General features: G+C 39.7%; 2 protein-coding genes across 2 annotated transcripts; one reads left to right on the top strand and one right to left on the bottom strand.

Annotated features, from left to right (window-relative positions):
* Positions 1-1,526: 1,526 nt before the first annotated feature.
* On the bottom strand, positions 1,527-14,137 carry ccdc57 (coiled-coil domain containing 57). Its single transcript, XM_089015497.1, has 21 exons — positions 13,902-14,137; positions 12,502-12,663; positions 11,770-11,892; positions 11,402-11,545; positions 9,899-10,007; positions 8,772-8,873; positions 8,524-8,681; positions 8,306-8,380; positions 7,880-8,080; positions 7,272-7,430; positions 6,817-6,979; positions 6,492-6,581; positions 5,520-5,760; positions 5,191-5,373; positions 4,585-4,923; positions 4,426-4,517; positions 4,008-4,142; positions 3,767-3,920; positions 2,376-3,464; positions 1,737-1,849; positions 1,527-1,659 (listed from the first exon to the last, which is right to left on the bottom strand). The coding sequence occupies exons 2-19, from the start codon at positions 12,654-12,656 to the stop codon at positions 3,253-3,255; spliced, it is 2,835 nt and encodes a 944-aa protein (XP_088871623.1). The 5' UTR covers positions 12,657-12,663; positions 13,902-14,137; the 3' UTR covers positions 1,527-1,659; positions 1,737-1,849; positions 2,376-3,252.
* On the top strand, positions 13,507-19,821 carry slc16a3b (solute carrier family 16 member 3b). Its single transcript, XM_089015498.1, has 6 exons — positions 13,507-13,611; positions 16,014-16,270; positions 16,347-16,490; positions 17,072-17,673; positions 17,749-17,929; positions 18,701-19,821. The coding sequence occupies exons 2-6, from the start codon at positions 16,048-16,050 to the stop codon at positions 19,003-19,005; spliced, it is 1,455 nt and encodes a 484-aa protein (XP_088871624.1). The 5' UTR covers positions 13,507-13,611; positions 16,014-16,047; the 3' UTR covers positions 19,006-19,821.
* Positions 19,822-19,961: the final 140 nt, after the last annotated feature.

Raw genomic sequence — 19,961 nt, forward strand, 5'->3', positions numbered from 1 at the left:
TTTTATCGTCTTCTCTAACCTATTCTGATTACAGCTATGAAGAACTTAAGTCTACATCTGAAGAATTTAGTGTATTTCATTATCACTCCTTTATCTCAACCATATCCTCCAATGTGGTCCTAGTTTACTTCCCTGACTGTATCAAGTATTTTACGCGGCAAAAAAATGGGTTCTCAAACAAGAAAAGATAACTTGAGTCACAGGAGCTAGTTTTAAAATCAGGCATCACAGTGTGAAAGTGTCACTATCATGAAAGTCAGTTTTTAAGAGTGAAAATGTGATTTGTTCTTAAAATGTGTCCCGAGTTTTTCCAAACATGAAAGTAAGTTGACATGTCATACTTATTCAAAGCATGACAATGTGTATATTTGTGTCAGGGATGAAAAGTAACATGTTTTTTTAACATAGCATTGAGCTGGTGTTTCTTTGAAAATATGTATGGCAAAAAAAAAGCCACCGGGGAAAAAAAGCACACAGTAAATCCTTAGATTCAGCTCACCAGAGTTGCCAGCGGTTTAGTCAAATACAAAAGTCTTTTCAAATTTTAGGTATTCTATTGATTTATTTAAAATTGTGCTTTGTTATGAGGTTGCTTTTGGATAGGTCATCTTTGGAATATCACGCTATATGACTCAGGTTGAGTCTACGAAATAGTCCATTGTGGATATATGACGGATGAACTCATCAAGTAGCAAAACAAGTTTATACTTGTCATACAACCTGTTCGAGAACAACACATGATCCTTCAAGTGAGGAAGGAGAAACATGCTCTACATCAGTTATTGGCAACCTGCTGTGGAACATTAGTGTGACTCGAGCCATGCTGAGGGCCCGCTTATCCGATTTTACTTAATTTGTATCAAAAACGTTTTTTTATTGCTCATGGATTAAGAATATTGTGTATTAATCATTTGCCAATAAGGAAACTAATATGAGACAAGAGTCTTTGTGTGGCTGGTGAAGGCAAAGCTGCCCAATTATTTTGTATGGCTTTGAAGTCTTTTGGAAAACTAAGCTGGCCAATGTGCCGCTTTGGCCATTTTCATGCCCACCCTTGTACTTTTGGCACACACACAATGAATTCCTCAGCCCGCTTGGGAAAGTTTTGCACTCTGGTGTTACTTTATTCGGTTCACCCACTTCCACCATGCAGCCATGAACTCCTGTCAAAGTGATTTCAGCAGAGGAAACCAGGGGGATGGATAGATCCTGCACTTTCTCCCCCCTTACATGATAGACACATCAGTTACATACTATACAACATGCCACACACAATTTTGGTGCACCAGTTTAGAATCGTTAATCATATGACGACTTGACATCACCCTCTGCCTAAAAACACGAGGTTAGAAGTGCAGTACTGTAATTGCCTTTATAGTTAGTCATCTAACACGCTCGCCCTTCCGCAAAATGCAGTTTGTTAATGTGTACATAAGGTCTATTTAAAACGACGCAACCATACGTTTAACACCGAGTCACGGTACGACGATGTAATCCGCTTGCAAAGACGTAGTTAGCATGTTTACCTGTGTCGTATTCCTTTCTTTTAATTCACGAGTAACAACCGCTTGGATGTGATGCTAAGGTTCTTCTGGATCATGTGTTCTCTGGTTTATTCCGATAGTTGCGCCACGGTGGGCGGGGGGTACTGCGTCGACTCTGAAAGAGGTGAAAAGCAGCATCCACACTTGAGTGTTTTTTCTTCTTCTTCCCTCTGGTGATTTTAAATGTCTCACATTGTGCCCGGCCACGCCACATGGGGTGACGGCTTGGTCTGGCTGAGCAGTCCAATGAGAAAAGAGGATGAGCTCTCGGATCCAGCCAGAAGCGAGTAATTCATTCAACCCCACTTTTCAGATTCGGGAAAAAACGTGGAGACATGACAGGGTTAGTCGAGTTCAAACATACATTGCAGATTCACTCTGCGTGCTTTCGCATCTAGGACAGTAGTGCTTTTTAAGACAAACTTCAGTTAAGGATGCTTTGATTTCTTTGATAATTTGAATGATCGCACTCGCTGCTGAAAGAGTATGTCGAGTGGTGAATATAATTAATAAACGCATTCCAGTAATTGTATGTCAAAGTCAGCTTTATTGTCAAATATGATAATATGCATGACATGTTATTATAACGTTTATGCAATCCTAGTGTCTAAACCGAAATTAATTGCCTCGAAACTATTCTTATAAAAGACGTGCCGTTTCATCACGTTTTATTTGCTTTGTTTTGTAGGAAAGCGAGTTATTTTCGTTACTTCTTGTTAGCAGTTTCCTCCACAAAAAAAACGATGTTTATGTTTGACCGGTCACGGTCAGTTCTGCCATCAGTCAAACAAGGTTTGCTATTACGTAAATCGACATTGAACATGAACTTACCAGTGGCAAGTCTGCAAGAGCACGCGTGCATGACACGCACGTATTGGATTTGACCAATAAATTGACCAATGACATGACGAGGGTGTGTATATTCAGCCAATCAAAATCAACAGGAAGAAGGATAGCGTGATTAAGAGGCGGCGCCAGTTGATGACGTACCAGGAAATGCTGGCGTGATTTCCCGAGGTTACTCTCGTTCATAAATTCAGCTCGTATGATTTTTGGAGGAAACTCCTCCTGACCCATATGATAAGCACAGCACAGAGAAAAAAAAACTCAAAAACGTCCTGAATTGACTGAAGGGGAAGGCTTTTGTTTTTATTTTATATCATGTTATATTCACACATACATTTTTTTTTGAAATAGCAGAAACCTTGGATGGGGTCGTGATTTTGCCTTTTAGTCAATACCTGAAAATACTATTTTGACAGGTTTTAATAAAAAAAAATGTTCTGAACACATCTGAAATTGCTGTAAATGTGTATATCTAAAAATGGCATGCGTGAAACCCAAGCTGGAAGCGTTTTTTTTTAACCAAAACCTTCATTACAGTAACTTAAATAATAATGGAATAAACTGTAACTCTCCAACGGAAACGACAACTAAAAATGTGGCCCACGACAAGAATGAGTTTGAGTGGACCTTTGGTGTGTTTTTCTAGGAAAAAATAAAAGTAACGTTTTGAGTTATAAACAGTAAAAATATAGGCATTCGCAACTGGACAAATAGTCTTACCATAATTCCTACTAATGTTTCACACTCCAAGCATTTTTCATGATGATTCCCAGCTCACTCATGAAATATGCAAATAATTTACTGATCACACAATGGGAATAATAATAATGTCTTAGCCAAACAACTGTACGGTAAATGTGAATCAGTCTTTCATATTATAGTTCCTGATCTTGCCGATTTTGCCTGGGGCTCCATGCCGGCAATTTTTAGGCATGTTTGACAATACTTTGGCGGGGTTCACCTTCTGATGCAGCTCAGCTGGGGAACCACTATAGATGGGAGCGCTTGTCCCCGTCACCATTACTCCAGCAGTGAGTGATTTTGCTGCTTTGCTTCTGTTCAGCTCGCTTTCACCTTAATACAAAAATGAGGTGTTTTGCTTATTGCATGATCATTAAGTTGGTATTTTACAAAATAATTGATAATGGGAGTCAGCATTTTGTTCTGCACAATGATTAGGTCCCACTTGGTGTTGATGCATCACAAAATCATTTCATTGCATCACCTAAAATGTTGCAAAAGGTAAAAATATACATACGTACATTTAGAAGAATTTCGGTTCGGTTATCTTCAAACAGATTCAAATATTACATTCTGTAGAAGGGCAATCAATAAATAAATGGCATGCAACCAAGGTTTTGTTTAGAAAAGATTACCTTCTGAGTAAACAGACGAACTTAGTCCACGGTCCAGTATTTCCCAAATCTCCTTTAATGACTGTATAGACTCTCCTGAGCTGGGCTGTGTCTTTACCTCCAATGAATTCTGTTGCTGACTAGTCATAGGAGTTTTATCTGACATCTTAGATGTCTGAGGAAATGATAGTAGGTCAAATACAATATTATTTGATTTGCTACATTTATATATAACATTTTTGTATACTATGTGTACTATTACCCCAGCCTCATCCACGGGTTTGTGCCCTGTGTGACAAAGGTTGCTGTCTCCTTCCATTGGAGGCCTTCTGCTGTCTGATGAAGCAGCATGTTCGGCAACAGTGCGGGCCATTTGCCTCACAGCATACTGAAGCTCCTGGATGGACATAAGGACACACGCACAAAGCGTTGAGTGGACTCGTTTCGCCCTCTTGTGGTAAAAATACAGAACATATAGTGATTCAAAATAATATGTATTTCAATATTTGACGTTTTAAGGGACTCAGTTCGTTTTTTTTTTTTTTTACAATTTTACTTGACACAATAGGTAATCTGGAGAACAACTCCAAAAATGTAACAAAATTAAACATAAAAATGTATTCAGCTGGACAAATCATGCCATATCGATTGAGAGAATAGTTATTGCTTCCAGAAAGTACCTGTGTGGTAAGTCTATACTGGAGCTGCTCCAAAGTGGAAAGGCGATCATGTTGTTCAATCGTGGCGGAATCTCTGTTTTGTTCAATTGCCTCTGCAATGCATAAAACATCACACGCAATCAGGGTTGCTCAACAAAAGCATGACATTTCTTATTTTACCCTCAGATCCAATGTTGGTGATCCGGGCACGAAGACAGTTGCCCATTTGTATGAGCTGTTGCTTCTCTTTACTCAGTCGGGCGATATACGATGCTGCCTGCTTCAACCTGGTGTGTGCCAGCGCAATGTTCATTTTAACACTCTGAACATTACCAGAAGCAGCACCGGCCATCAGAGCGGAGGCCAGTTGCTGCTGTAAGAGATAGAGCTTGTCTTCTTGGAATTGTTGCACCATAGCGCTGCGATGCCCTATGATGGAATGTCCGGGTTCTGCATGTGGCCCTCTTGTCGCTTGGCACGACAAAGCAGTGGAGTCAGCATGCTTGTCCTGACACAAAACTAAGGATTGGGGACAAAAATGGAAATATTTTTAAATCAAATATCTATTTTTGCTTTGAATACATTCCACTTTAAACTCGTAAACGTGTACCTTGCTGTCATAATTACAATAATAGTTTTTCACATGGTTTGCTAACAATTTTGGTGAAATATATCTGCTTAACGTATCTTACAAGAGCATGACGCAAAATGATGTTCGACCACAGAGTTTCGATGCGACAAGTCATATTTTGTGCCTTGACTCAATATAACTGAATTGAAAACTACCTTCCTTACATCTCTGGTCATGTGGGTGCGGTTTGCCCCCTGATGTCTGGACCGCGGTCTCTTCAAGAGTCCCTGCGGATCCAATTGGGTTCGTCAGACCCGTCGCACCTTCTAATTGCTCCTCGAGGTGTCTACATCGAGCGTTCAGCGCGACCACATGCTGCTTCAGAGCCCGAGCGTCATCTAGAAACAAACCAAAAAAAAAAAAAAAGGAACAAAAAGGTCAGCGTTGTTTGCAAGAGTCCATTGTGTGATTAATATTTACATTGGTGGCTTGAACTTTCGGGTGACATTTTCAAATCATCAATTATGTTTCTGGTGAAAGAGACCTGACAAATATGCTGGGATGGTGTTGGAAGAAGTGTCCGGATGCTTGGCAAGAGGTTCAGTTGTGGGGGAAGCCGCAGTTGCTTCGGAGGCTTGAACCTTGTTCTGTTGATGTGGTAGGAGATGACCAAGATTCTCCATTTCCTTTCTCATCTGGGAAACCACAGCTCGCAAAAAATTGTTCTGCTCAACCAAGGAATTTATCTCCTCTGATGCTTGTGCATCTGGTTTTGGTCCCAGGACCTGTTGGCATGTAATACAGTATTATTCAGTCCATGTGATCCAAGTACCTATCATAAAACTATCATTCAAAGTCCGACAGTGTATGTGAGTCGTGTTTTTTTGCACTTAACATATATATACAATATAAGTTAATATCCCAACAATTATTTGACTTTGCAAAACTTTGTGTGACATCAAGAATGATGTCATGGTTTTCATTGAGACCACCTAGCCTTATCAGTGTTATTTGATAAGGTGTCATTTTCCCTTATGGTGCCAACAGCTGCCAGTTTGGAGAGGCAAAGAGTCAAGATTGAAAGGGCATTAATCGCATAACCTCACAAGGTGGTTGCTTTAAGAAAACGCCATTTCCAAAAATTGGACGCAGCACAAGGTCTAATGTCAGCTGCCAACAAGATAGAATATTCATGTGACGTGTACACTGAGTGTGCAGCTTTCAGTAGATTACATACATATCTTTGTGAAGAAAGCACAAAAAATACATAAAAATACTGTGCTCAAAATTCCCAAAAAAGGCTTCAAATGTCAGAACAAAAAAAGTCGATATTTTTGAAGGAAAAGGTACATCAAAGTCAAGTCAAGTCAGCTTTATTTTCAAATATGCTAATATGCATGACATACAGCACAGATGAAATTACTGCCCTCTTGGACCCAGCGTGCAAGGCACTTATAATGACTTTAACAAACATAATAAACACAAAAATGCCAATTTGCCATGTTTACTTACTTACCTGTGCTTTGTCACTGTCCTTTTTAACTGATGGGAGCAAAACTGTCGAGCCATGTGACTCTTTTTCTTTCTCCCTTAGCTCTGCCTGTGCCTGATGAAGATAATAACAAAAATGAAATACAAATAAAACAAGATATCAAATAAGTATTATAGAAAAAGCATAGACAACATACTTGGCTTGAATTGAAATATAGATGTAGATGGTCGACAAAGAAGTACTTAAGTAGTAAATGAGAGGTGATGCTTTGATCTTATATTGTACTGGAAATACTCTTTTTGAAAAAATACATTTAATTTAAGGTCTTCTTTGATGACTAAAGACTGACCTGGTCCCTGGCAAAGGTCAAATCTTGTATTAGCTGCTCATTAGCCAGGTAGTGTTGAGCCTTGACGGCGTCACAACGCTCTTGCCACTCCAACTCCAACTGAACTCGGGCTTGTTGTAGAGCTGCCTCTCTTTTTAAACCAGCGCTCACATCTTGCTTGTATCTGACAAAAGATGAATGGTTATTCCAATATGAAAGCTACACAGTTATCAAAAGTACCGGATTTTCTTGTGTATAAGGCGCATGGGAGTATAAGGCGCACCTTCAATGAATGGTGTATTTTTAAACTTTTTCCATATACGTATAAGGAGCACTGGACTATAAGGCGCACCTTCAATGAATTCATTCATTCATTCATTGATCTATTTATTCCCTCCCCCCAAAAAAAACATAACTTCTCAACCTTTATAATCATGTCCACATCCATCCATGCTGGGCCGTGTAAATTTTCTCACCTGTTCGTCTCCTCCCTGCTTCTCTCCAACTCAGCCTGGAGTTTGTTAATACGGTTCTGTAGAGTGATCAACTCCGTATTTTTGCCGACCATCTCATTAGAAGTCTGACTCATGTACCGCTCCCAGTCACTTTGGGCTGTAGTCACTTCGGTGCGAAGCCTGTGGTACACACACAGACACATATAGTAGCTGTACATCTAATTAGTACCATATTGGCACACACGAAAAGGTGATTCGGTATATAAGATTGACATTCAATGAATGGCCTATTTTAAAACAGTTTTCAAATACTCTATAGGGCAAGCCACATTATAAAGCACATAGAATATATGCTATAGTGACTGTAGAGTGTCCTTGACAGTTTTGAAAGGCGCTCGCTTATCAATGTAATGTATTATTTTTATTATTATTATTAATTGCGGCTGCAGTTACATTATGCATCCACTAGAAGGAGCAACGTTAAAGGCAATATAATACAATACAGCTTTATTTAGATCAAATTTTCACAATTGTTGAAGCCCTAAAAAAGTGTTTTACAGAACAGCGAAAATACTACACCCAATAAATCACAATTTTGATCTATATAGAAGGCGCATCTTATGCCTTACCTTTTTATGACATCATCTTTTTCCTCCAAGGCCACCGCCATATCTTTTTGTGCCAAAGAAGCTTTAGCAGCTTGAATCTCCATGTCATTTTTCAATTGGATGATGTATTTTTCTTTTCTCTTGAATTGTTTTTTGTGGGCCTGACACTGGGCCTCGTGCTCCTCATCCTTCTCTTTCAGAAGCCGGGCCACGTCCTCGTTTCTGGACATACATAATTTCGTACACGTAGAAACGTTAACTGTGTGTGATGGTGGCGGGTCAAGTGTGTTTTAATCCCATTTTTTGCTAACATGAGAGAATATCTGATATAGCCCTCACACCAGATGCTGTTCAATTATAAGACTGAATATAATCATTCTCATCTAGGTATTTTGTCTTTTTTTTGGTGGAACATCTAAATGATTGACCGAATTTCTGTTGACTCACCTCTTAATGTGGTCATCCTTCTGCTTCTTCAGTTTATTCTCCGTCTGTTTTAACTTCTCCTCAAGCTCCTTTATCCTTACGCAGAAGACAGTAAAAACATTTCAGGTATGTCGAACACACACCAGCGCGTATGTGTACAAATTAAATTAGTTCAAGGGAACTTATAACCAAATAAATAACACCCGGTTGATGAACAACGCCGTTACATAACTCCATACCTAACCTCCATGACAGCAATGGCTTCCCTATTCAAATCCACATTGTGTTGTAATTTGGCTTCTAATTGCTTGCAAAGGTCCTCAGATGTTTTGAGCGCCTGCGTTACTTGGATTCGAGCTTGATTCTGAGTCTCGTACTCTTTCGACAGCAACTTTATCTGTAGAAACAAATAATCATACACATACATGTCGACAAAGGGTAGTTAGTGGTAACATTTTGAATCAAAACGCGTTCATGTTTGTGATACCTTGAGGTCCTTGGACAGCAGCGCTGCATGCATCTCGTCAAGTTTTAAATTGAAATCGTGCTCCCGTTGTCGAAGCTGTTTGGCGCATGTTGCCGTCACCTCCTGATGGGCACAGAGTGAAATTTTAATTCAAGTGACGTTTTAATTCAAGCGAATAAATCATTTCACATGTCCCCGCAGATTTGTATTTGGTGACATTCAACATGGTGATGATTTGTAAATCACATTTTAATGGCTACCAGTTTAACACCAGATTCCCCCTGACTCATTTAAGTATGAACATGAGCAGACAAGAATCCTAAACGCTCACAACGGAGGATCAAGTCTGACAAACACACCGGAGCAACACATATCCACGCGCTTGAACATAACGTTACCGGAATATAGCGCGGTTTCAGTGTAAAAGGTCAGGGTAGTTATTTCAGTCTTGCACATTGTGGCTGTAACATGAGGAAGAGTTGTGTTCACATTGTCGGTCACAGCGTATGATTGGTGTTTGACTTGCAGAAGTCTGGATCATGTCATCACGCCACTGAAAAAGACAGACTCATGTTGTACTAGTGTAACATAAAGTCCACCTAATAAAAAAAGTCCATGTAAATTTCTCCACTGCAAGACTAATACATGCTAATCCAATCAAATCCAATCTAGATTAAACAGATTTGAAGAGTGTAAAGCGGCAATCTCCAACTAGGTATTATTATTATTACTATTATTACTATTACTACTATTATTATTACTTTTATTACTTCTTTTCCTTTTGGCTTTTCCCTTCAGCGAATCAGTGTGCTCCATTATTAATTATATTTATTCAAAAATGCTAGCTAATATTAAAGAGATGTTTTCCATGAACAACAGGGAAAAAAATGCAACGCAAGTAGTAGGCCTATTTATTTATTTTTACAGATTTAGAATGACAATTTTTAAACAAGGGAGTTTATGGTTTGTACTCATGCATATATTGTGTCAATATTTAAGTCTTTTTACAGACGGCGGTTACTCCAGTAGAGTGCTTTTTGGGTTAAAATAGCATTTGTGTTTGTCGAATTTGTTCTGATCCACTGTCGTGGCTCCCTCCATCATCTAAATCACCCATATCTGAATTCTAAGATATGTTGCATTTTTACCTGTTGCTGCCGAGTGAGGTTTTCCTCCATCTCTCGCAATCTCCGCTGCGCCTCCAATTTCACCCGCTCGTGCTCCTCCATTTGTTTTTCAATTGTATCCGTCATTGATCTTCCATTCACATACACAAACACACACACAGACGGAGGGAGTTAAGAATATTTGTTTTCATCATGATTTGTTGAATTGTATGACTATTTATTCACCAACGGGAGGCAACGTGGCTGAAAAAGACAATCATAACAGTGGTACGAAAATGTGCTCTAATGACTCTGGCGTTAGAATAAACTGCTTTTGAACTTCACATCAAGTGGTTGAGAGACCTTCCTGCACTGTGTCCTTAGATCTCAGTATCTCAGGTTGAAGGGGTCCCGACGTCACAATAGTGTCGGGAACACCAAGGCCCTTCAAGGGAACGTTTGCCCCCCCCAACTTGAAACAGAATTTCCCAATTTCCTCCCACATCCAGAAGTTCTCAGATGAAACGAGTTTTTGGTAGGGATGGGGGGTCTTTGTTACGTGCTGAGGATCGGAAAAACTCATTAAGAGCTTTAAGAACAATGCGGCGCCGATCACAGGCCACCTGCAGGCTGCATCAGCATTGATGAGGTCAATGTGGACGTGTGGTCTGCATACACGCAGACATTGACACACATTCTCACACACACATACGGCACCAAGACGACAAGGACACACTGTGCAGGAAGAGGCAACATTTCCTGACAAGGCTGCAGTTCAACCACCAAACACCATCAATCTTTCTTTAAAATTGAGCGGGGGTGGAAGTATCAAACTTTGAAGATTTCCATACACTCTAATGCCCAATTATTTTTCTTTCTTGGACCCGTTAGTCTTTAGTTCATGCGCTTGGTCATTTATTTCAGCAGATTTTTCTACATATATTTCAGCCATTTTGCATTCACTATGGTATTCAGGGTTGCTTTCAAATAAATACATAAATTAATGGGTTAAAACGTAAATTACATTTAACTCATTCACTGCCAGACGTGAATAAATGTGTCCACTCCAGTGCCTGGGTTTTTCTCATTGTCAATTGAATTCCAGGGGCCACAGAGTATTGGGTTTGAGAATCACACAAATATTCAATACAGCGTTAGAAATCTTATTTCATCAGAAAAAAAAGAGTTAATTCCTAAATGATATGGGTCTGGAGTTATATGAGCTTGAAATGAGGGTGGTTGTCCAAAATACAAGGCAAGGCATACATATTGATCAATGAACAATGCGCTAACAATGAAAAAAAGGGAAATGCTGCCCCCTTGTGGAAAACTTTGCCATAGGCCATGGCCAGTGCTTTATCGGCACCCTAGCATGAAAAAAACAAAACCCGAAAAACGAATGGCGCTTTACGTCATATTTTCAATTCCCAAATACATTTATGAATGGCAGTGAATGAGTTAAGTCGTGTCACATCCTGCTGAATGCTACTATTCACATCAAACTAATTTCCTTCCAACGTCATTCCCCTCCTCCACCAGACTCACTGTCTGAGTTCTTCCAACTGCTGGCTTTGTTGAGCAGTTCGCTTCTGGCTGAGACGCAGCTCCTCCTGTCTCGCCTCGGCATCCTTGGCTTGCTTCTCCTCCAACGCGGCAACTTGAAGACGGAGACGGCTTAGCTCCTCCTGCCTGTAAATGACAGCAGATTGTCAGGGCAGGAGCCAAAAAACATGGCAGCATAGTTCCATGCTCAAATGTAATTGGTGACATTGAAAGTCAACAACGCTCTGCCAAAAAAACAATAACATGGTTAAAAGTCAGATTTTTTTTTGTCATCTGACATCACGAAGGCAACACCAATGAAATTGTAACTCGAATCAACATGGACCAAAGCAAATAAGTTGTTGTTCTACCTGGTTTGCTCTGCGTTCACAGCCCTGAGAGTGATCACATCATATCGCTCAAGCTCTTTCTCCCGTTCATCCAGGATCGAGAGATTGTACTGGAAATCTTCTTTCAGCTTCTGGTTTTGATGTCTTCCAATAAAAAGGAAAAAAAAGTACCATTCAACAATGGATAAGCTCATTTTATCGACGCCATTGTGTGGTAATTAGCATAAATACAAGATAATAAGGCACCTTTGAGAGAATATGATCAAGTGAAAACCATCAAGTTTCATATTGACATTGTATTGTATGCGATGACTCAATTGCTCAGTATTTTTGCTTTCGGCGTAGGGAGAGTTGACATCAATTACGGTGAGCAGATTGTGCCTCAGAAAGTGGTTGCATTGTTTCATTTATTGTCCTCATACCATTGAAATTATGTATTTTTCCACACAGAATCTCTCAGTTAATCTTGATAATCAACGCAGCATTGTATGGAGTTAAGACGCAGATATCCAAGCGACACATTTCAAAACCATTGCAAATAAAAGCCAGTCCCTCTGTATGGTACAAGACTGTCACGGCCGAGGTGGGGAAATAGGTTCCTTTGTAATATGACTTAACACTGCAAGAGTTCAAAGGTTCAACCACAAACTATTGTTCAACTGTAACGTTTGCCATTGAGCCACTTCATTCACTAAGATAGACAAATTATTCCTTACAAACAATCATTTGATATGCATAATTTCAAATTGTTACCGAAGAGAAGAACACTCCTCCTTTGTCTTTTTCAGAGAATCCTCCAACAGATAAATTCTTCTTGTGTGGAGCTCCTTCCACTCCCTCTCTTTATTGGCTACCAGGACCTCCAGGTGTCCCAGTCCACCGTCCTGGGTGTCCCCAGCATCCTGCATTCTCAAACTGGAATACATCAAAACTCGTCAAGTATAAAAATAAGAACAAATAGTCACAAGTTGCCCCACCATGTAGCTTCCACTTTATCCTCAATTTGATTTGGACAAAGTTGTTGTAACCATTTAGTGCTTAAAGTCGCCGCTGTTATCCTCAAAGACACTATCTTACATGTCAATGACACAAATGTGCTCAGCAGGGAAAGTGGATATTGATAGCAAACATGTTTGCAAGCTACAGAGGTGACACTTCTAAAGTGATTCCATGCACTTAAATGGTTTCCAAGGTAACTGTCCGATTACAATTTCTTCCCTGGCTACACAAACACAACCGTAATTGGTTCCTAGCTGGAGTCTACCGCATAATGATTTCTGTGGTTTACGTGATCGACGTGATTTTATTCACCGTTTGAGCCAATGCAGCGTTTGGATTCATTTAAAAAATAGATTAAATTCACGGACATTTATTGCATACTGTGGCCACCTGATTCGTTTGTCGATGGTTCAGTTCTCTTGAGCAGGTCTGGTTTCTATGGAAACGTCGACTTCGTTAAATCGGTGACAGAGATGCAGCAATAAATTATTCCGAGATAGTTGTTTTAGTGACCGACAATTATATTCACTATGAAAGATGTGTGCTTAAAGTAAAAATGCTAAAACTATGTATATAAATACATCAACACAAAATACACCCATCCTCCTTAAACCAGGCAATTTGTTCTGAGTCGTTGTAAGCGAGTACACATACCAACAAGAAATGAGGAAATAAAATTTCTGGAATAAATAGCGATAATTTGTATATGCCTAAAAAGGCGTGGACATTCTCTAATGATGTAACTGTAGTGACACAAGTCCCAGTGGAGTGTCCCATCCGCGTAGCGCCGTTTATAAAACCAGTGACGACAGCACGTTTCACATGGTCTATTCAGCGGCTCTTCGATAGACAGCATCACTCCAGGTACTGTGTGCGATTCTGTTTTTTTTTGTCACTTCACTTCTATTTGACCTTTAAACGCGACTTGATGATATCAACTGCCGATGGCAAATCCTATATATCTATATTTGTAGCAAATGCAACAGGTACAGATAATATACATATTTAAATGTATTCCGAATATGTTGGACTAGTCACGATTCATTTTCGTACTGACTGTTTATACATCAAATTCTATAACATATGTGGAACACGATTTCAATTCCAATGTAAAAAAGCGTTTTGAAAAGATCAGAATAACATAAGAAACCAACCGCAATTGGCAGGATTATTCAAGCATTTGAAATTTAAAAACATGCAGTGGACAGAGACGCCGCGTTCCTCACGTACGCCAACCGGCTTCGTCCGGGCAGCATCACACTGACGTCACAGTGCTCCATCACGCTTAACGAGACAGCTGGAGTATACCCGAATAGTCTGTACACTCGAAATTAGTCAAAATCACCTGAACACGTCTCCATCCAGTCATCCATCTGAAAAAAAAAATACAATATCCACCCCACATGAATTGTAGAGGAATGGAGGAATATCAAGTCATGTCACGTTAGAAAAGGCCAATGTTATATTAAGTAGATGAAATAATCACCGAAAACATATTATTCCTCAAAAAACAAATAAATAAATCATGGAAAAATGTGGAAAGCAAGTACACAACATATTTATTCATTCAGTTAATTCATTTGTTGCGATGTGGTCCCTCACCTTGATACGCAGACATGTAGATAGTTTTAATCTCTTAACTGTAACACACACAATACATTTGGCATCTGGAAATTATTTCATCTGACTGTCAGAGATGAGAAATGTTCCATCCACGCGCATGTGTGTGTGTGTGAGTGAGTGTATCCAGCGTATTACAGAGGGTCTTAAATTAGTAATGGTGCTGATATTACTTTGGCACAGAACAGAATGGTGGAGTTGCGGCGGGGTCACTGACACTTTGCTTTTGATAAGAAGGAAGCACAAAAAATGGCTTGAATGTGCATGTCTCACAAAAAATATATATAAAGAATGAAATAATAAATCTGTAAAATGAGAAACATTACATAGTCGCCTTTGTAAACAACTTTTGTATTATTACACTTTAGTCCATACATTTATGACACCTCAAGCACTATTTAGTGCAAAGATCCTCTTGTTTTGAAGCAGCCATTTGGAGGCAAAATCTCAAACTTATACTTAGATGGAATTTTCAGTTGGTTTCGCTGTCACTATCAAGAAATTGCGCAAACAAGTTTCGCCATTTTACAGTGCAATGACGACACATGGCGCATTTCACAAGGCTGACAGGAACACCAAATAGGGAGCCGAATCCGTCGAGGGGATATTCGTCACCCACCAGTTGTCTTAGTCCGATGAGGGTTCAAGTATTAATTCTTGTTTTTGCGTCTTTTTCTGCACAACAATGTTAGAAAACTTCTATGGTTACATCGTCACTCAATTACAGTCCTTTAACTGTGTTGACAGTTTAACCATAACCTTTTTTTACATTTGCGTGACATATGTTCTTATAAAGTGAGTGGCTGAGAGGTAATCACCTAACTCTGCCTTCATTTATCAAAATGTTTTTTTTCCACTCCTAAAAATGTTAAAATGTTGATTGAGTTTGACCTTGTTTATTTTGGCATGTGTTATTCAGAGCCAGGAATATAATAAAACACATCACACATAGACCTATCAGGTGTCAACACATGCTCGAGAACATTTCATAACACACCTCAAACAAAGAGTTGCAGTCCATAGCCACATAATCTTTGTATGTTGTGCAATTTAGGTCCTCAAACATGTTTCAAAATGAACACTGCATTCGCATAGCATTATTTTTACTCAACGTTGGAAAGCGCTATGTGTTAACATAAAATGTGGCTAACCTGCAGTAAAGGACCATAAAACTTCTTGAAAGACAGCCAGCATAGAAAGCTGCTCCAATGTCAATGGGTACATCATAGCCAATGGAATTATATGCTTCCAAAAACTGGAAATGGCCTATAATGGCAAATAATGATGATCTCACATCTGGATGCAACCTGAAATAAAACAAAAAAATACATATGGTGACTTTTGAACATGCCATGAATATAAACAATACAAAAATAACGGTTGAGAAACAAAAAAAGCAAAGATGATTAAAAATACATGTATACTGCAAGACCGCGACTTATGGTGAGGAGGCTGGGCAAGCTGTCATCAGTTAATCACCCACAAAAGACGCCATGTTCCCATCTTTGCATCCTTTATTGATTGCTTCTAATCTCCAAGCATTTACAAAAATAGATCCACTGTAAACAAGTTAGACTCAACGGTGACTAAGAACAATTTAACGGAAGTGTACACTGGTTTAAATGGCTGTTTTTTTTTTTTTGCAGCTTCTGACTGCAATCACATCAATCTGAGAACAATATGGGGGGTGCGGTGGTGGACGATGGACCAACTGGGGTCAAGGCACCCGACGGCGGCTGGGGCTGGGCGGTGTTGGTCGGCTGCTTTGTCATCACCGGATTCTCCTATGCCTTCCCCAAGGCCGTCAGCGTCTTTTTTAAGGAGTTAATCAGGGAGTTTGACGTTGGCTATAGTGACACCGCTTGGATATCATCCATTTTGCTTGCAATGCTTTATGGCACAGGTGATACAGAGTTGCACTAAAATATAATAATAATCCAATGAAAGTGGTGAGATCTCATTGTTTTTGTTCCCTCCAGGTCCTCTGTGCAGCGTTTTGGTAAACAAGTTCAGCTGCCGACCGGTGATGATGGTCGGAGGACTATTTGCCTCACTGGGAATGGTCCTGGCTTCCTTTGCAACCAGCATCATCCACATATACATTTGCATCGGTGTCATTACAGGTAGCGTTCCACCAAAATGTCCGCGAGGCCCTAGATTAGGCAGATGACACAACACCATTAGAATCAAGACTTAATGAAAAAGTGTATCTTGGTGATTGTTGCCAAACACACGCATTATTCATGTACTGTACTTTTATTGTTGTGCATAGATTACTCAGTGAAATACTTTATTATCTAGTTGTTAGTACTCAAAGTGGTTTAGACAACACATTATAACAACTAGTAATTGAAATCCCAATGTTTATTTCATTTAAAAGGCTATTAAATGTATTATTTTTATTATTATTAAAAGGGATTTTTAAGCATTGTAATCAGCAAAGTGGACTCATTTACAATCAGCTTAACAGCACAACCTTGTGGAGAAAATGGCGAATTACAAGTAAATTAAGACTTTCCAATTTGGGGAAAATGGCCATATAAAAGGATACATTTTGATCATTGGCCAACGTGAAAATACATAAAAACCCTATATTGATTGTGATTCAGATTCATGATAAATATTTCAGTTTTTGGATGACAGTCCTCTTATTTTACATCAATCGCAGAGGGAGTCACCTGCTTCTCTATTTTTGTCTCGTCAGGTTTGGGTCTGGCATTGAATTTCCAGCCATCACTAATCATGCTAAATCGCTACTTCAGTGAGAAGCGACCTTTGGCCAACGGCCTGGCAGCCGCAGGAAGCCCCGTGGCTCTATGCTGCCTCTCACCCTTAGGACAAGTTCTTCAGTACCAGTATGGCTGGAGAGGTGGTTTTCTCATCCTTGGGGGGATGTTGCTCAACTGCTGCGCCTGCGGTGCCCTCATGAGGCCCCTCTTGCCACCGAAAAAAGACCTTGCATTGGAGGATGGCCATCTTCTAGAGGAAAATAAACTCCAGCCAAAGAAAAAACTGCTGGACTTCAGTGTGTTCAGGGACAGAGGATTCGTCATATATACAGTGGCGGCCTCTATTATGGTCTTGGGCTTGTTCGTGCCACCGGTGTTTGTGGTCAACTACGCTAAAGGACTCGGATATGAGGATACGACTTCAGCGCTGCTGCTCACCATTCTTGGATTCGTCGATATGTTTGCACGTCCGCTGTGCGGAATCATTGCAGGTATGAAGTGGGTACGGCCGAGGTGTGTCTACCTGTTCAGTTTTGCAATGATCTTCAACGGAGTCACCGATCTCATCGGATCACAGGTAAGGAGAAAAGAGTTTTGATCGGGATTGAATGGACGTTGGGCATCTTTGAACATCTCTCGTCTCGGAATTTAGGCAGACAACTATGGGGGTCTGGTGGGTTTCTGTATCTTCTTTGGAATGTCATACGGAATGGTGGGAGCTCTACAGTTTGAGGTCCTGATGGCTATTGTGGGCACAGAGAAATTTCCAAGTGCCATTGGCCTTGTGCTGTTGATGGAAGCAATCGCTGTGTTGGTGGGCCCTCCTGGAGCCGGTAAGCCAATTATCTCTTTACTATGATTTGCAATACTTAAGTTGAGCTCATCTTATATATTTACTGGGGCAGAATATTCATTTAACTTTGGGATTGATTTCCGGGAACGCAATCCACAGAGTAAATCAATCGATGTACAGACACTCCCCTAATTACGGACATTCAAGTTACGAACAAGGGTAGATACGAACATTTTTGTTGTAACATATAGTATTCTCTCCAGTTGAACATGTACATATCTTTATAGAACATATATTTTCTTAATTATTTTTCAGTACAAACCAATATAGGTTACTGATACAAGACTTAAACATACTTATATAAGCCTAATCATACATTCCATAAAAAATATAGCACTGAAGCAACCTATGAATGAATTCAACTTATGAACGAATTCAACTTATGAACAAATTCAACTTATGAACAAATTCACCTTACGAACCACCATTCGGAACATATGTTGTTCGTAAATTTGGAGGACAAAGGAGGTGACGGTAAGCCAAACAATGTCAAAAGTCAACAAGGACTTCTTCAAATGGAAGGGGGCTTAACTCAAATAAATAATAATAATGTTTTTCATTTTTAAGCGCCTTTCAAAACTCTGAAGATCACTTTACAGCCAAACCTCTTTTTTTAAGAGCGGGGCATGTGGCGGGATAAGACGTGAAATACACAAGGGTCTAATTTTCAGAGATTTAAAATATTTTGACACAATGTAGAATAATATGGTGATGTACCTTAAGTGATGAAGACTGACTTTTTCTCCTCCAGGTCGCCTTTTGGATGCCACTCACAAGTACATGTATGTCTTTTTGTTGGCTGGCTGCGAGGTCACATTGTCAGCTATTGTGATCGCCCTGGGGAACTTCCTGTGCATCACAAGGAAACAGGAAGATCCGGAGGCAGAGCTAGAAATGGCCATGACACCTGCGCAGAAAAGGAGTCTCCGCGATGAGATCGAGGGCCCGCAAGAAGAGGAAGAAAAGGGGAGATTTAACGGGAAAGCTGACAATTTGAATGGCGGGGGGAATGATGAACGGACGGACAGTGCAAAGAATACTGAAGTATCGTTATGAAAAATGGAATGTAAGAGACTGTACCAGTCTTAAGAGAAACACCAAAACATCAAATATGATCAAAGCATTGAGTAAAAGTTAGAACATTGGGCAGGAAATGCGATTGAACCGTTGTCCGAAATCATTTTGCTTTTACTCCGCTCATGCCACCTCGCGAACATTTAATAAGATGCACTTTTTATGAATAGTTTGCGGTTTTTGTACGACTGCACTGCCTCACACTTTAATCAATTGCCCATCTGAGCTAAGGGCTCAGAAAAAAAGCACTAAGTCTACCATGAAGCTTTACAAACCAATTGTAGAGGGCAATTATTGTATTTTCATTGAAGTCGTCTTCAACAACAACAAAATAACAGGACCACTTGTGCTCTTCAAAAAACACAGACCACAACTATTTTTACGTTTTGGAAACATCCCAAATATACACTTTGTGATGTTCCCCTTTATTCTTTGAGATCACAAGTATTTAATTTTTTAACACTATCAAAGGGGCACGCTGAAGTCAATAACATTCCCCAAAGCAAAGCACTAATACCGCACATGCTGCAAAATGTAATTTTTTGACATTTTGTGTAGTTTTATTTTTGAGGGGAGATTCGATGCTGCTTGGTGATTTTGCCTTCATCATTTCAGCAGTGAAGTAACCTTGATTTATGTCCGTTTTTGTTATGTCCTTCATTATGTTGTAAAACTGGAGTGACGTGGAATGTTGTGATGTCTGTTTTCTCTAAAAATCATTTGTGAATCCAACATACATGCAATGAAATCTATTTTGGCTGTGTGTTGTAGGATAATAATAAATACATGATTTTGGTGTGTATCTTTTCTGCACTGATTTTTTTTCCCCACAAGTCCTATTTATGCTTCTTTTTTGAGCCATCTCATTTTAACTACCGGATTTGTATAAGCTCATACATACCAACGTTTCAGGTAGACGGCGGCGGACAGGTACTGCA

This window comes from Hippocampus bargibanti, linkage group LG15 (assembly GCF_051943395.1).
Source record: "Hippocampus bargibanti isolate YZ-2025 linkage group LG15, ASM5194339v1, whole genome shotgun sequence".
NCBI classification, from domain to species: domain Eukaryota; kingdom Metazoa; phylum Chordata; class Actinopteri; order Syngnathiformes; family Syngnathidae; genus Hippocampus; species Hippocampus bargibanti.

Coding starts and splice junctions, on each gene's coding strand:
- ccdc57 (XM_089015497.1), bottom strand. CDS start 12,656: ATGCAGGATGCTGGGGACACCCAGGACGGTGGACTGGGACACCTGGAG. Junction 7,431..7,879: donor AAAGATGATGTCATAAAAAG/GTAAGGCATAAG, acceptor TGTGTACCACAG/GCTTCGCACCGAAGTGACTA. Junction 5,374..5,519: donor CATCCCAGCATATTTGTCAG/GTCTCTTTCACC, acceptor GTTTGTTTCTAG/ATGACGCTCGGGCTCTGAAG.
- slc16a3b (XM_089015498.1), top strand. CDS start 16,048: ATGGGGGGTGCGGTGGTGGACGATGGACCAACTGGGGTCAAGGCACCC. Junction 16,491..17,071: donor TTGCATCGGTGTCATTACAG/GTAGCGTTCCAC, acceptor TTGTCTCGTCAG/GTTTGGGTCTGGCATTGAAT. Junction 17,930..18,700: donor GGTGGGCCCTCCTGGAGCCG/GTAAGCCAATTA, acceptor TTTCTCCTCCAG/GTCGCCTTTTGGATGCCACT.